The following is a 14,641-nucleotide window of genomic DNA, read 5'->3' as shown; positions in this document are numbered from 1 at the left end:
CTCCTACCTTACCTGCCTACCCACAACTTACCTAACATACCCTCTCCTACCTTACCTGCCTACCCACAACTTACCTAACATACCCTCTCCTACCTTACCTGCCTAACCACTACTTACCTAACCTACCCTCTACCTTACCTGCCTACCCACTACTTACCTAACCTACCCTCTCCTACCTTACCTGCCTACCCACAACTTACCTAACCTACCCTCTCCTACCTTACCTGCCTACCCACAACTTACCTAACTAGCACCACCTGGCACACTAAGCCAAATTACAGGGGGTGGTCCGCCCAGGTCTTACCTAGTGTGCATAGAGAGAGTATATACTACGGGTATATGTATGCCCGCGGGCCTCTTGCCTAAGCACTCCCAAGGTGCCTTCCCCTTCCCCCCTGGGAACAAAAACAGAATAACACAAACAATTTCAATAATCAAAACCACTGCATCCCAATGACACACACACATACATCTCAGAAGCAGCAGCTACACAATACTTAACAAAACTCTGAGCAACAACTAACACAGAATTTACCCATCAGCTCCCCAGCAACAATCAACACAGGACACAATCAACACAGGACACAATCAACACAGGACACAATCAACACAGGACACAATCAACACAGGACACAATCCTCTCCCTCAGCTCTATTCTCTCAGCAATCATCTCTCTTCTGAGCAAAATAACACGGCCTTATATTGCTTCAGAAGGAGTCTGTATTTGAAGACAGCTGTTTCCTGACGAGGGGGCGGGGTCAGCTCTCCAATTAGCAATGGGGGCCGACCAATCAGCTGCTTGGGGGAATTTCAGGAAGCCATCCTGTAACACACACATACATACGAATACACAAACCACAACACAGAAACTGGGGAACATAACAATGAGTAATACAGCTGTCGCTTTGTTTGTGACGTTTCCGTTGACGGGATTATTGCACATTTGTAACACTACGATGAATTACGTAGTCTAACGACTGAAATTTGCTGCAAAGCTTCACTTACTCACATCACTTGTTACAGTTATGTTATGGCTTAGTGCAGTGATTTCATTCAGCTAGCTGGCACAGAATGGACACACTCTAACTCCCAACAGATGTCGAATCTCATCCAGACCGCTTTTATTATCTGCAAAGCCATTCACTGATTCAGAGTTTAGTGATTTGTTTTTGTTGTACCCTATATCATCTTGGCGGACTGTAATCAGTTCACATTGATGGGGAGCTTTTTCAAGTGGCCTCGCGGTTATATCTCTGTAATGTAAACATGTCGATCCGTAAAGTTTTTGGGAGCTTGACTGGAGGAAATGTATTTGCTGTGGGTTCAATTCAATATAGCCGCCCAACTGCAATGCAGATAGATGCAGAGATAATTTGAGCTAGGACTAAATGGTTGGAATAGTTTTGAAGAGGGGAGTTGAGGTTGCGTGCTTTGTATGTTAATGTTGAGTGAGTTCATGTGAAATATGTCATGTCCTGTCTTTGTGAGGTCCGTGTGTTGAATTGTTGAATTGTTTTGTTTCAGGTGATAAGTCTCCGAACATCTCTGCCCACCCAAGAAGTGAGTGTCATATTAATGTAGCATTCTCTTGCTTACTATTCACCTTCTCTCTCTCTCTCTCTCTCTCTCTCTCTCTCTCTCTCTCTCTCTCTCTCTCTATTCCTAACTTTCTCTTATAGCTGTACAGTTTATTTATTACCAGGGTTCATGCTTGGCTGGATAACTGATCACTCCCGCTGCCGTTCAATGTAGTTGACCCTGGACCAAGTATACTCTCTTCTTCAGTAATAATAGAAAGTTAAAATATTTCCCCAGAGTCTAACCCAGAATTGTCTTCTCTCTTACCCCAAGGCATCTCTCTCGTGTCTAAGACATCCTGCTTCATCCACAAGACCACCCGGATTGTTGGAGGGGCCCAGGTCCACAAGGCTAAGGATGGTAGCTGGGTTGTCAGCATCCAGAAAGGGTAAGAGCCCTCCTCTACACAGGAACACCATCGCTGAATGCACAGGAACACCCCTACTAAGTTCACAGGAACTCCCCTACTGAATGCACAGGAACACCACTATTGAATGCACAGGAACTCCCCTACTGAATGCACAGGAACTCCCCTACTGAATGCACAGGAACACCACTATTGAATGCACAGGAACACCACTATTGAATGCACAGGAACATCACTACTGAATGCACAGGAACAACGCTACTGAATGCACAGGAACGCCACTATTGAATGCACAGGAACACCACTATTGAATGCACAGGAACGCCACTATTGAATGCACAGGAACATCACTACTGAATGCACAGGAACGCCACTATTGAATGCACAGGAACAACGCTACTGAATGCACAAGAACATCCCTACTGAATGCACAGGAACACCCCTACTGAATGCACAGGAACACCCCTACTGAATGCACAGGAACACCACTACGGAATGCACAGAAACACCACTACGGAATGCGTGACTAATCTGGGTTTGAACCCATGTCTCTTGCGCAGGACAGTGTTAGCCAATAGAGCTAAAAGGCATTAGCTATGGGAGCTAACGTGTCTTAGGTCAGCCAGCTGAGCTGGAGTCTAGGCATTGAGGTCTCAGGCCAAGTGACTCATCACATAAGCATGGTACACCTAGTTTGAGTCTTCTGTCGGTTTGCAAGGCAAACAAGTGCTCCTGCTTTATCATTTTACGCTAAACACTTTTCAGCAAAGTGCCATTTTGTTATTGCTCTGAAGATGAAGTCCTTAAAGTGTATTCGTTTTGGCAGCTCTATGTTTGTGCTAGAACACAGCTGTACATTCTTACAAAAAAGGGTTCCAAAAAGGTTCTTCAGCTGTCCCCGTAGGAGCACCCTTTTTGGTCCCAGGTACAACCCCTTTGGGTTCCATGTAGAACCCTCTGTGGAAAGGGTTCTACATGGAACCCATAAGGATTCTACCCTGAACCAAAAGTGTTCTACCTGGAACCAAAAATGGTTCTGCTTCTGAAGAACCCTTTTTAGGTTTTAGATGGCACCTTTCTTTTCTAAGAGTTTAGTGAACTTTGTCGTATGAAAGACTTAACATGCCCATGTGTTTTATGTGCTGTATCTGCATCCTTCTGTTCAAAGACAAATAGAGGGAAGACATGAATATAAAAACATTGATGGAAGTTGAAGACTCATGTAACATAGGCATGTTAAACTTGGACACTTGACAAAAAATGAAATAATAACAAAAAACAAACCACAGAGACAAAATGATTGGCTGCTGAGCATATGCATTCTTCCATGGTCAAACTACCCATGTTACTGGATACTTCAACATCAATCAATATAGTTCTGGTACTGTTTTTATCCGCTTTTTGCTCTGGAACCCTTTTCCATCTCTCATTACTTAGAGTCAAACTCTATGTCAGTGGTGACCAAACTTTTTTGAGCCAAGATCACTTTCTGAGTCAAAATGCAGGCTGAGATCTACCCCTCAGATTCAGTTTTAAATATGACTTTAAAAAACAAAACCCTATTCAACATGAACCTATTAAAAACAGTCCAAGGAATGCCTTGGAGATCGACCAGTCCAGGGGCGAATTGGCCATCTGGCAATTCTGGCAAATGCCACATGGGCTGGACCAGTTTTTGGTCGAAATGGACACGTATTATCAAAAATAAAAACAGAAAAAGTGACATGGCCATCGGCCCATGGGCCTGTTAACAGATTTTTGTGCAATTAATTTTTTATACAGTGGCCCCTTTACCAAGATGGGCCAGCCCGGTTTTCTGATTGGCTGTGCTACGGTCACAAAAACTCATATTCAAAGTCAAACGCGGCATCAACAAAGAGACCTGCTCCTCCCCGGGTGAACATGTTGGTTTTTGCCCTAGCACTACCAACTCATCATAAAGCTGTGATTATTTCAACCAGCTGTGCAAAAACCAACATGTGTCTCAGGACCGAGTTTGGGAAACCATGAGGTAGACAGCCAAGATCATGGATCATAAAAAACAAAAAGGGTGCTTATGAACGTAGAAAGAACATATTCTACATTGTCACCTCGCTCAAAATGTCCTATTTTGGGGGGGCGTCTAAAACCATGTTTTGGTCAAACAGTAAAGTGCTTTACATTATCCTCATGAATCCTGTAGTGAAAGTGTCTGCCATGTGCCTGTTTTGCTGTGATGAGCGAGCCATCAGAGGAACAGTTATAGTGGTGAGTTGTATCTCCAGACAGAGGAACAGTTATAGTGGTGAGTTGTATCTCCAGACAGAGGAACAGTTATAGTAGTGAGTTGTATCTCCAGACAGAGGGACAGTTATAGTGGTGAGTTGTATCTCCAGACAGAGGAACAGTTATAGTGGTGAGTTGTATCTCCAGACAGAGGAACAGTTATAGTGGTGAGTTGTATCTCCAGACAGAGGGACAGTTATAGTGGTGAGTTGTATCTCCAGACAGAGGGACAGTTATAGTGGTGAGTTGTATCTCCAGACAGAGGGACAGTTATAGTGGTGAGTTGTATCTCCAGACAGAGGGACAGTTATAGTGGTGAGTTGTATCTCCAGACAGAGGGACAGTTATAGTGGTGAGTTGTATCTCCAGACAGAGGAACAGTTATAGTGGTGAGTTGTATCTCCAGACAGAGGAACAGTTATAGTGGTGAGTTGTATCTCCAGACAGAGGGACAGTTATAGTGGTGAGTTGTATCTCCAGACAGAGGGACAGTTATAGTGGTGAGTTGTATCTCCAGACAGAGGGACAGTTATAGTGGTGAGTTGTATCTCCAGACAGAGGGACAGTTATAGTGGTGAGTTGTATCTCCAGACAGAGGGACAGTTATAGTGGTGAGTTGTATCTCCAGACAGAGGGACAGTTATAGTGGTGAGTTGTATCTCCAGACAGAGGAACAGTTATAGTGGTTTGTTTTATCTCCAGACAGAGGAACAGTTATAGTGGTGAGTTGTATCTCCAGACAGAGGGACAGTTATAGTGGTGAGTTGTATCTCCAGACAGAGGAACAGTTATAGTGGTGAGTTGTATCTCCAGACAGAGGAACAGTTATAGTGGTGAGTTGTATCTCCAGACAGAGGAACAGTTATAGTGGTTTGTTTTATCTCCAGACAGAGGAACAGTTATAGTGGTGAGTTGTATCTCCAGACAGAGGGACAGTTATAGTGGTGAGTTGTATCTCCAGACAGAGGGACAGTTATAGTGGTGAGTTGTATCTCCAGACAGAGGAACAGTTATAGTGGTTTGTTTTATCTCCAGACAGAGGAACAGTTATAGTGGTGAGTTGTATCTCCAGACAGAGGAACAGTTATAGTGGTGAGTTGTATCTCCAGAGGAATAGTTATAGTGGTGAGTTGTATCTCCAGACAGAGGAACAGTTATAGTGGTGAGTTGTATCTCCAGAGGAATAGTTATAGTGGTGAGTTGTATCTCCAGAGGAATAGTTATAGTGGTGAGTTGTATCTCCAGAGGAATAGTTATAGTGGTGAGTTGTATCTCCAGACAGAGGGACAGTTATAGTGGTGAGTTGTATCTCCAGACAGAGGAACAGTTATAGTGGTGAGTTGTATCTCCAGACAGAGGAACAGTTATAGGGGTTTGTTTTATCTCCAGACAAAGGAACAGTTATAGTGGTGAGTTGTATCTCCAGACAGAGGAACAGTTATAGTGGTGAGTTGTATCTCCAGACAGAGGAACAGTTATAGTGGTGAGTTGTATCTCCAGATAGAGGAACAGTTATAGTGGTTTGTTTTATCTCCAGACAGAGGAACAGTTATAGTGGTTTGTTTTATCTCCAGTGCTATTTTTTACATACAGTTGAAGTCGGAGGTTTACGTATACTTAGGTTGGAGTCATTAAAACTTGTTTTTCAACCACTCTACAAATTTCTTGTTCACAAACTATAGTTTTGTCAAGTCGGTTAGGACATCTACTTTGTGCATGACACAAGTAATTTTTCCAACAATTGTTTGCAAACAGATTATTTCACTCATAATTCACTGTATCACAATTCCAGTGGGTCAGAAGTTTACATACACTAAGTTGATTGTGCCTTTAAACAGGTTGGAAAATTCCAGAAAATTATGTCATGGCATTAGAAGCTTCTGATAGGCTAATTGACATCATTTGAGTCAATTGGAGGTGTACCTGTGGATGTATCTCAAGGCCTGCCTTCAAACTCAGTGCCTCTTTGCTTGACATCATCAAAAATCAAAAGAAATCAGCCAAGACCTCAGGAAAAAAATTGTAGACCTCCACAAGTCTGGTTCATCCTTGGGGGCAATGTACCACGTTCATCTGTACAAACAATGGTACGCAAGTATAAACACCATGGGACCACTCAGCCGTCATACCGCAGGAAGGAGACGCGTTCTGTCTCCTAGAGATGAACGTACTTTGGTGCGAAAAGTACAGATCAATCCTAGAACAACAGCAAAGGACCTTGTGAAGATGCTGGAGGAAACAGGTACAAAAGTATCAATATCCACAGTAAAAATGAGTCAGGGTGTAGGGTGTGTTGGGTCAGGGTGTAGGGTGTGTTGGGTCAGGGTGTAGGGTGTGTTGGGTCAGGGTGTAGGGTGTGTTGGGTCAGGGTGTAGGGGGTAGGGTGTGTTGGGTCAGGGTGTAGGGGGTATGGTGTGTTGGGTCAGGGTGTAGGGGGTAGGGTCAGGGTGTAGGGGGTTGGGTCAGGGTGTAGGGGGTTGGGTCAGGGTGTAGGGGGTTGGGTCAGGGTGTAGGGGGTAGGGTGTGTTGGGTCAGGGTGTAGGGGGTAGGGTGTGTTTGGTCAGGGTGTAAGGGGTAGGGTGTGTTGGGTCAGGGTGTAGGGGGTAGGGTCAGGGTGTAGGGGGTAGGGTCAGGGTGTAGGGGGTTGGGTCAGGGTGTAGGGGGTTGGGTCAGGGTGTAGGGTGTGTTTGGTCAGGGTGTAGGGGGTAGGGTGTGTTTGGTCAGGGTGTAGGGGGTAGGGTGTGTAGGGGGTAGGGTGTGTTTGGTCAGGGTGTAGGGGGTAGGGTGTGTTGGGTCAGGGTGTGTTGGGTCAGGGTGTAGGGGGTAGGGTGTGTTGGGTCAGGGTGTAGGGGGTAGGGTGTGTTGGGTCAGGGTGTTGGGGGTAGGGTGTGTTGGGTCAGGGTGTAGGGGGTAGGGTGTGTTGGGTCAGGGTGTAGGGGGTAGGGTGTGTTGGGTCAGGGTGTTGGGGGTAGGGTGTGTTGGGTCAGGGTGTAGGGGGTAGGGTGTGTTGGGTCAGGGTGTTGGGGGTAGGGTGTGTTGGGTCAGGGTGTAGGGGGTAGGGTGTGTTTGGTCAGGGTGTAGGGGGTAGGGTGTGTTGGGTCAGGGTGTAGGGGGTAGGGTGTGTTTGGTCAGGGTGTAGGGGGTAGGGTGTGTTGGGTCAGGGTGTAGGGGGTAGGGTGTGTTGGGTCAGGGTGTTGGGGGTAGGGTGTGTTGGGTCAGGGTGTAGGGGGTAGGGTGTGTTGGGTCAGGGTGTAGGGGGTATGGTGTGTTTCTGCATAGCTGGTGGCCCGACGGGGAGGGGCTGAGTCGGTGACATGCGCTGTGATGTGGGCTGGTGTAGATAAAATACCAGAGACTAATTATTGTTCCTGTCCGGCCCTGGACCTGTCGATCACAATCAACCTTTTGGTGATCTCTGCTCTGTGTTTATGCCAACTTTTCTATTGGTGCCATGCAGGATAACGATCCATCTACTCCTCACAAGTTTCGTCCCAAATCTCAGCCTATTTGCACTACTTTTGACCAGAGTCCTATTGGCCCTAATCAAAGGTAGTGCACTAAATAGGGAATGGGGTGCTGTTTGAGACAGATCCATACACATTATGAAAGAATGTCCAGATGTTGAGGAGGACTGCAAGGTTTGACTGTATGACTTGACATGGATGGAAGAGGGCGGCAGACAGCCTAGCAGTTAGAGCGTTGGGCCGGTAACCGAAAGGTCAAGGTGGAAAATCTGTCTGTGTCGTTAAGCAAGGCACCTAACCCTAATTTCTCTTGGGTGCTTTACTCCTTTGACTGACCCTGTAAAACAACCCATTTCACTGCACCTGTGTGACTGTAAAACATATTTATTTTCTGTATTTTTTTATTAAGAGTTGGATACAGTACAAACAGCGTCTATAGAGCATGGGACTAAGCTCATCATGATGTCCTGTTCCCTACCCAGGAACACTCACTGGTGCGGGGGCTCGCTGATCCGAGAGGAATGGGTGCTGACGGATCAACAGTGCTTCTCCTCCTGGTAATCTCTCCATCCATCTTTTTCTCACTTCCTTTTTTCCCTCATTCAAAGCAGAGGTGAGAGACAGTAGGAGGCATAGGGAGAAGAAGAGAGAGGTGAGAAACAGGAGGCATAGGGAGAAGAAGAGAGAGGGGATAGAGGTTGAATGGAAACAGAGTTAAAACAAAGACCTGGGGAGTCTGTATTATTCGTTCTCTCTGCTTCTCTACCAGTTCTTTATTCTTCCTCTTCCTCCAACTCTGTCTCAATCTTTCCCTCTCCCTACTACTCTTTCCATCCCTCCCTCTTCCATCTACCACCTCCTCTCTCTCCCTCTCTCCCTCTTCCCTTCCTCTCTTTTCCCCCAAGTCTGTCAATCAGATAAGACCTGAACTGTTTCCTCCCCATCTAGACTGTGTTAAGCTCCTAACACATTCTTATCGTTCATGCTTGGTATTCTAGTGAGTGGTCTAGCTGTACTCCTAGTGAGTGGTTTAGTTGTACTCCTAGTGAGTGGTTTAGCTGTACTCCTAGTGAGTGGTTTAGCTGTACTCCTAGTGAGTGGTTTAGCTGTACTCCTAGTGAGTGGTTTAGCTGTACTCCTAGTGAGTGGTCTAGCTGTACTCCTAGTGAGTGGTTTAGCTGTACTCCTAGTGAGTGGTTTAGTTGTACTCCTAGTGAGTGGTTTAGCTGTACTCCTAGTGAGTGGTTTAGCTGTACTCCTAGTGAGTGGTCTAGCTGTACTCCTAGTGAGTGGTCTAGCTGTACTCCTAGTGAGTGGTTTAGCTGTACTCCTAGTGAGTGGTTTAGCTGTACTCCTAGTGAGTGGTTTAGTTGTACTCCTAGTGAGTGGTTTAGCTGTACTCCTAGTGAGTGGTTTAGCTGTACTCCTAGTGAGTGGTCTAGCTGTACTCCTAGTGAGTGGTTTAGCTGTACTCCTAGTGAGTGGTTTAGTTGTACTCCTAGTGAGTGGTTTAGCTGTACTCCTAGTGAGTGGTTTAGCTGTACTCCTAGTGAGTGGTTTAGCTGTACTCCTAGTGAGTGGTTTAGCTGTACTCCTAGTGAGTGGTTTAGTTGTACTCCTAGTGAGTGGTTTAGCTGTACTCCTAGTGAGTGGTTTAGCTGTACTCCTAGTGAGTGGTTTAGCTGTACTCCTAGTGAGTGGTTTAGCTGTACTCCTAGTGAGTGGTTTAGTTGTACTCCTAGTGAGTGGTTTAGCTGTACTCCTAGTGGGTGGTTTAGCTGTACTCCTAGTGAGTGGTTTAGCTGTACTCCTAGTGAGTGGTTTAGCTGTACTCCTAGTGAGTGGTTTAGCTGTACTCCTAGTGAGTGGTTTAGCTGTACTCCTAGTGAGTGGTCTAGCTGTACTCCTAGTGAGTGGTTTAGCTGTACTCCTAGTGAGTGGTTTAGCTGTACTCCTAGTGAGTGGTCTAGCTGTACTCCTAGTGAGTGGTTTAGTTGTACTCCTAGTGAGTGGTTTAGCTGTACTCCTAGTGAGTGGTTTAGCTGTACTCCTCATGCCGACATTACAGAACCTTCCTTCCATCAAGACTGTGGCCATTGGCATCAGCATTAGTTCAGTAGCTTGTTGCTGACTATGCAATGTGTTGAATGTGGGTCATTGAACACAGTTAGTTGAGGAGCCAGATTGAGTGAGTTTGTAGAGTGCATGCTGAGGCGTTCTATAGTCTATAGTCTATTGTCAGTTTAGTGATGCTGGTAGCTGTGGTTAGTATGTGGCCAATGATACGTGTTCATACAGAGAATAGAGTAGAATACTGCAGTACTGTATTTTACTATATTGTATTATAGTGTTTAGACAAGCTGTGGCCAATCTTTTCTTCAGCTTATACCTCTTATACTATGTTCAGTTTATACTGACTAGTCAATGTGTGGTCAACCCTATTTGGAATGTGTCTGACAGTAGTCTCTGTGGTCCTCAGTGTTCCAGACCTGAGTGAGTACAGTGTACAGGTGGGCCTCCTTCACCTCAACTCGTCCTTGGACCACCCCAGGCTCCGCATCGCACACGTGGTCTGTGGCCCGGAGGGATCCAACCTGGCCCTGCTCAAACTGGCCAAGTAAGAATAGCATTCATTCATTCAGTGAGACAGTCAGCCAGCCATTTTACTTACCTGGTAAAATACATTTTAAAAATATAATCAATCAATCCATCCATGAATTCCTTCTCAATCATACATTGTAGGCACAGCAACCATTTATTTATTCATTCATGTGTTTATGTGTCCACGCCTAGGCCTGCCCCTCTCTCTGAGCATGCCTTCACCATCCAGCTCCCAGTAGCAGGCTGTGGGGTCACAGATGGAACCAACTGTCTCATGTACGGCTGGGGAGAGACCAAAGGTACTGCCCTACATGACTGTTCCTGTGTTATGTCTTATCCCTGTGTGGTGTCTTATCCCTGTGTGGTGTCTTATCCCTGTGTGGTGTCTTATTATCTATATACACTCAATGGCTAGTTTATTAGGTACACCACCCCATTCACAAAAATGTTTTGCTCCTACAGACAGTGAGTCACGTGGCCGTGGCTTGCTATATAAAGTTACTATTTGACTGAACGTTAGAATGGGCAAAACGAGTGACCAAAGCAACTTTGAGCATGGTATGATTGTTGGTGCCAGGCCTGCCAAGTCCAGTATCTCAGAAACGGCTGGCCTCCTGGGCTTTTAACCCACAACAGTGTCTAGGGTTTACTGAGAATGGTGCAACAAACAAAAAACAAGAAGAAACGTCCCCAGTGAGCACGCGATCACCAACACTGGTGAATAAGGAGTGGAAAAACATCATCTGGTCAGATGAATCCTGGTTCCTGTTGCGTCATGCTGATGGCAGAGTCAGGATTTGGCGTAAGCAGCATGAGTCCATGGCCCCATCCTGCCTGGCGTCAACGGTACAGGCTGGTGGTGGTGGTGTAATGGTGTGGAGACCGTTTTCCTGGCACACTTTAGGTCCCTTGATACCAATTGAGCAATGTTTCCAATTCCCCAAAGAATTGAGGCAGTTCTGGAGGCAAAAGGGTTCTGACCGGGTACTAGATGGGTGTACCTAGTAAACTGGCCACTAAGTGTGTTCTGTATGACCTCTGTTTCATGCTATGGTGTGGTGAAGAGATTGGGGGGTATTGGATCAAGAGATCCATGATATTTGGAAAAGAGGCCTTAGGAAATCATGTGTCGAATGTGTGAGTAAAGTCCCCCACAATGACACCATATAGACAAACATGTTGTCTAGGGTTATAGGTTTGGAACATGGTGAAATGGTGTTTGGACAGTAGACTGACTGTTTCCTGCTTTATTTCCGGCTACTTCCTGTTCAGGGACAGGATATGAGGGGGCACTGAAAGCTGTGAGTCTGCCCATGGTCAGTAACGACTGGTGTTCTGAGCTCCACAACAAAACCCTGCCTGTCACCGACAGCAAAGTGTGTGCCGGGGGCAGGAAAGACCAGGGAGTGTGTGAGGTGAGCGTCATAAACATTACTCTAAATTATCTGAAACATGCATTGACTCGACATTGTGTGACTCAGTTATTACTTCAAGCTATTAGTATATCTACCATAATGCCTTTCGATTGGCTGCATGAGTACCACGCTAACCTGCTATTGGTTTGTCCCTCACAGAGAGACTATGGTGGCCCATTGGTGTGTCAGGAGCGAGAGAGCAAAGTCATCGTGGGCGTGAGCATCCACGGCCGGGGCTGTGCCCTGGCCCGGCGGCCCGCCATCTTCGTCAATGTGGCCTACTACTCGGGGTGGATCCACAAAGTCTTCATACACTACTCCAGGTTGGAGGAAAAACTACTGGAAGAAGCACAGACCAAACCGCTCCATTCAGGACTGTACCACTAGCCTGCAAGAGGAGTGGTGGAGCATTCAGGACTGTACCACTAGCCTGCAAGAGGAGTGGTGGAGCATTCAGGACTGTACCACTAGCCTGCAAGAGGAGTGGTGGAGCATTCAGGACTGTACCACTAGCCTGCAAGAGGAGGGGTGGAGCATTCAGGACTGACCACAGCACTGTTTATTTTTTTTTTTTTTTTTTATTTTACCTTTATTTAGCCAGGCAAGTCAGTTAAGAACAAATTCTTATTTTCAATGACGGCCTGGGAACAGTTAACTGCCTGTTCAGGGGCAGAACGACAGATTTGTACCTTGTCAGCTCGGGGGTTTGAACTCGCAACCTTCCGGTTACTAGTCCAACGCTCTAACCACTAGGCTACCCTGCCGCCCCTGTAAGAGGAGGGGTGGAATATTTAGAACTGTACCACAAGCTGGAGGCTGGAGAATGATCTCTCCAACAGAGGATGCCTAACTAACAAGACGGTTGGGAGATGTAAGAATGAGGAAACTGACTTTATGGGAAGTAGCCATGTTGGGGCTTCGTGGCTGGACGTCGCCTCAGTTTTGGGAGGGGAAAACCACCATGAATGGAAAATATATTTTGGGATGTTCAGAGGCTGGGAATACAATGACATGTTCAGAGAGGCTGAAAAGGATATGAAGGATTCTTATAATATGCAAATTGATTAATGCAGGACCAGGTTGTTACGCCTTGATCACACTGATAGCGTCAATATGCAAAGTAGTACCTAGCATCATTTGGATTGTGTGCAAGAAAAGTTCAACGTTCACCTTCTGCTACCATTTCTGTCAAGCTGTCTATGCATACAATGTGATGCATACCTTGATAAATCCAAGGTATGCACCACAAAGAACACACTGCAACTGCCTCTGCAACGCAATGCTGCAAGGCAAACGCAGCATTCCATTGGAAATGAATGTATTTCTGGTGTACCAAAATGTATTGACGCTGTCTTTGTGATTGAGGCATAAGCTTTAATAACATTTCTAAACAATAGTTTCTAGGACATGGAAAGCTTATTTTTTGGGGTGAAATATATGAATACTCTTAAGCCATAAAGAGGGGTGAATTGATTTGTTCTCTCACTCCGCCCACAAGACAATAGGAATGGTATGGATGACTCAGTATTGTCTCCTGGAAAATACTTGAATTTGATCAGAACCAAAACCAGAGCCATGCGAGGAGAGATCCAGACAGGACTTGGTACGGTCCGTGGCTACTGGGTCACGTTGAGGGCACATGATGTAATGGCTAGAAGTTCAGTCATTCAGAAGTTACCACTTGGTGAATGGTGAGAGTTAGGACCTGTCTAGAAACAACCTTTTGCAAGCTAATAGCCCTACTCCCCAGGTACTGGTGTAGAGCAGTGTATACCAACTCCAGTCCTCCAGTGCCCCCAACAGCACACATTTCTGTTGTGGCCCCAGACAAGCACACCTGATTCAATTTTTCAGCTAATCGTCGAGCCCACCTCAAGTTGAATCAGGATTGTCCAGGGTTACAACAAAAATGTGTGCTGTTGGGGATACTTGAGGACTGGAGTTGGTATACACTGCTCTACACCAGTACCTGGGGAGTAGGGCTATTAGCTGGGGAGTAGGGCTATTGTTTCTAGACAGGTCCTAACTCTCTCCATTCACCAAGTGGTTGTTTTTGGAAAGCCTGTTCAGTAACTATTACCTAACTAATGCTAATGCTAACAGTTACTTAGCCAAACGTTAGCAGTTAGCCTACATGGCTAACATGTGTCCGGTTTTTGAGGGAACTCTACACTAGCCCCTGGTGGGCTGCGTGTACGTTATGTGGTCAGAGTACACATTTAGAAGTTTCTTATTGAGTGTATTTCTGGCACTCTGTGTTATTTAATAGGTCTTGTAGATCTGGGCCTTTCCTTGGCTCACTCACACCAGACGTCAGTGGAGTTGCTTCCTCTCTCCACTGTGTTTTCTATTTAAACAGATTAGAACGTAGTGTGCAGTCTATTTATTTATTTGCATACATCTGGCCCTCGTGAGAGGGCGCCAGCGATTGACGTCGACAAAGCGACACGACAAGATTATGGCGGCTTTTTATTTGATACATGTTCTGTCAATCATTATTATTGGAGGTACACTGAATGGCCATACGGATTACATGAAAAGTATGGGTTGTGTTCCAAAACATACCACTTTGTCAGTCATTTGTCTTCTAACAATACTGACATGCAGTAAGTGTAATGACATAGGGGAATGTAATAATTTCAGTGCTGAAAACCAGTCATGGCATCATTTTTATAATCACAGAAAGCAGAAGTGTCTGTATGACTAATGATCTCTTCAAACTGGGCCCCTAAGAAGACTTAGAATTTCACCCAATTTATATATCCTAAAATATTCAGTGTGTTAGTTTAACCTATGTCACAGTATTTGACCTGTTCAGTGCCTTTTTTAGGTGGACAGGAATCAATAGTGTACAATAGAATTGGCGCAGAGATCTGTGAGTGTATTTTACTGTTATGTAAATAGGATGTAAAGTAGTGTGTGTAAAAAAAACTATTTTCCACTTCCAATGT

The 14,641-nt window shown here is 45.5% G+C and overlaps 1 protein-coding gene across 1 annotated transcript; it reads left to right on the top strand.

Moving 5' to 3' along the window:
* Positions 1-1,524: 1,524 nt before the first annotated feature.
* LOC139401253 (hepatocyte growth factor-like) lies at positions 1,525-12,147 on the top strand (the record flags this gene model as incomplete). The annotated part of the gene is made up of 7 exons (XM_071145630.1): positions 1,525-1,560; positions 1,852-1,966; positions 8,157-8,231; positions 10,154-10,291; positions 10,468-10,574; positions 11,548-11,690; positions 11,850-12,147. Coding segments are annotated over 7 exons (842 nt in total), but the record flags the coding sequence as incomplete, so codon positions are not given.
* Positions 12,148-14,641: the final 2,494 nt, after the last annotated feature.

The sequence above is a fragment of the Oncorhynchus clarkii genome, unplaced genomic scaffold, assembly GCF_045791955.1.
Source record: "Oncorhynchus clarkii lewisi isolate Uvic-CL-2024 unplaced genomic scaffold, UVic_Ocla_1.0 unplaced_contig_2519_pilon_pilon, whole genome shotgun sequence".
Classification (NCBI taxonomy): Eukaryota; Metazoa; Chordata; class Actinopteri; order Salmoniformes; family Salmonidae; genus Oncorhynchus; species Oncorhynchus clarkii.
This window is presented reverse-complemented; position numbering and strand designations above follow the sequence as displayed.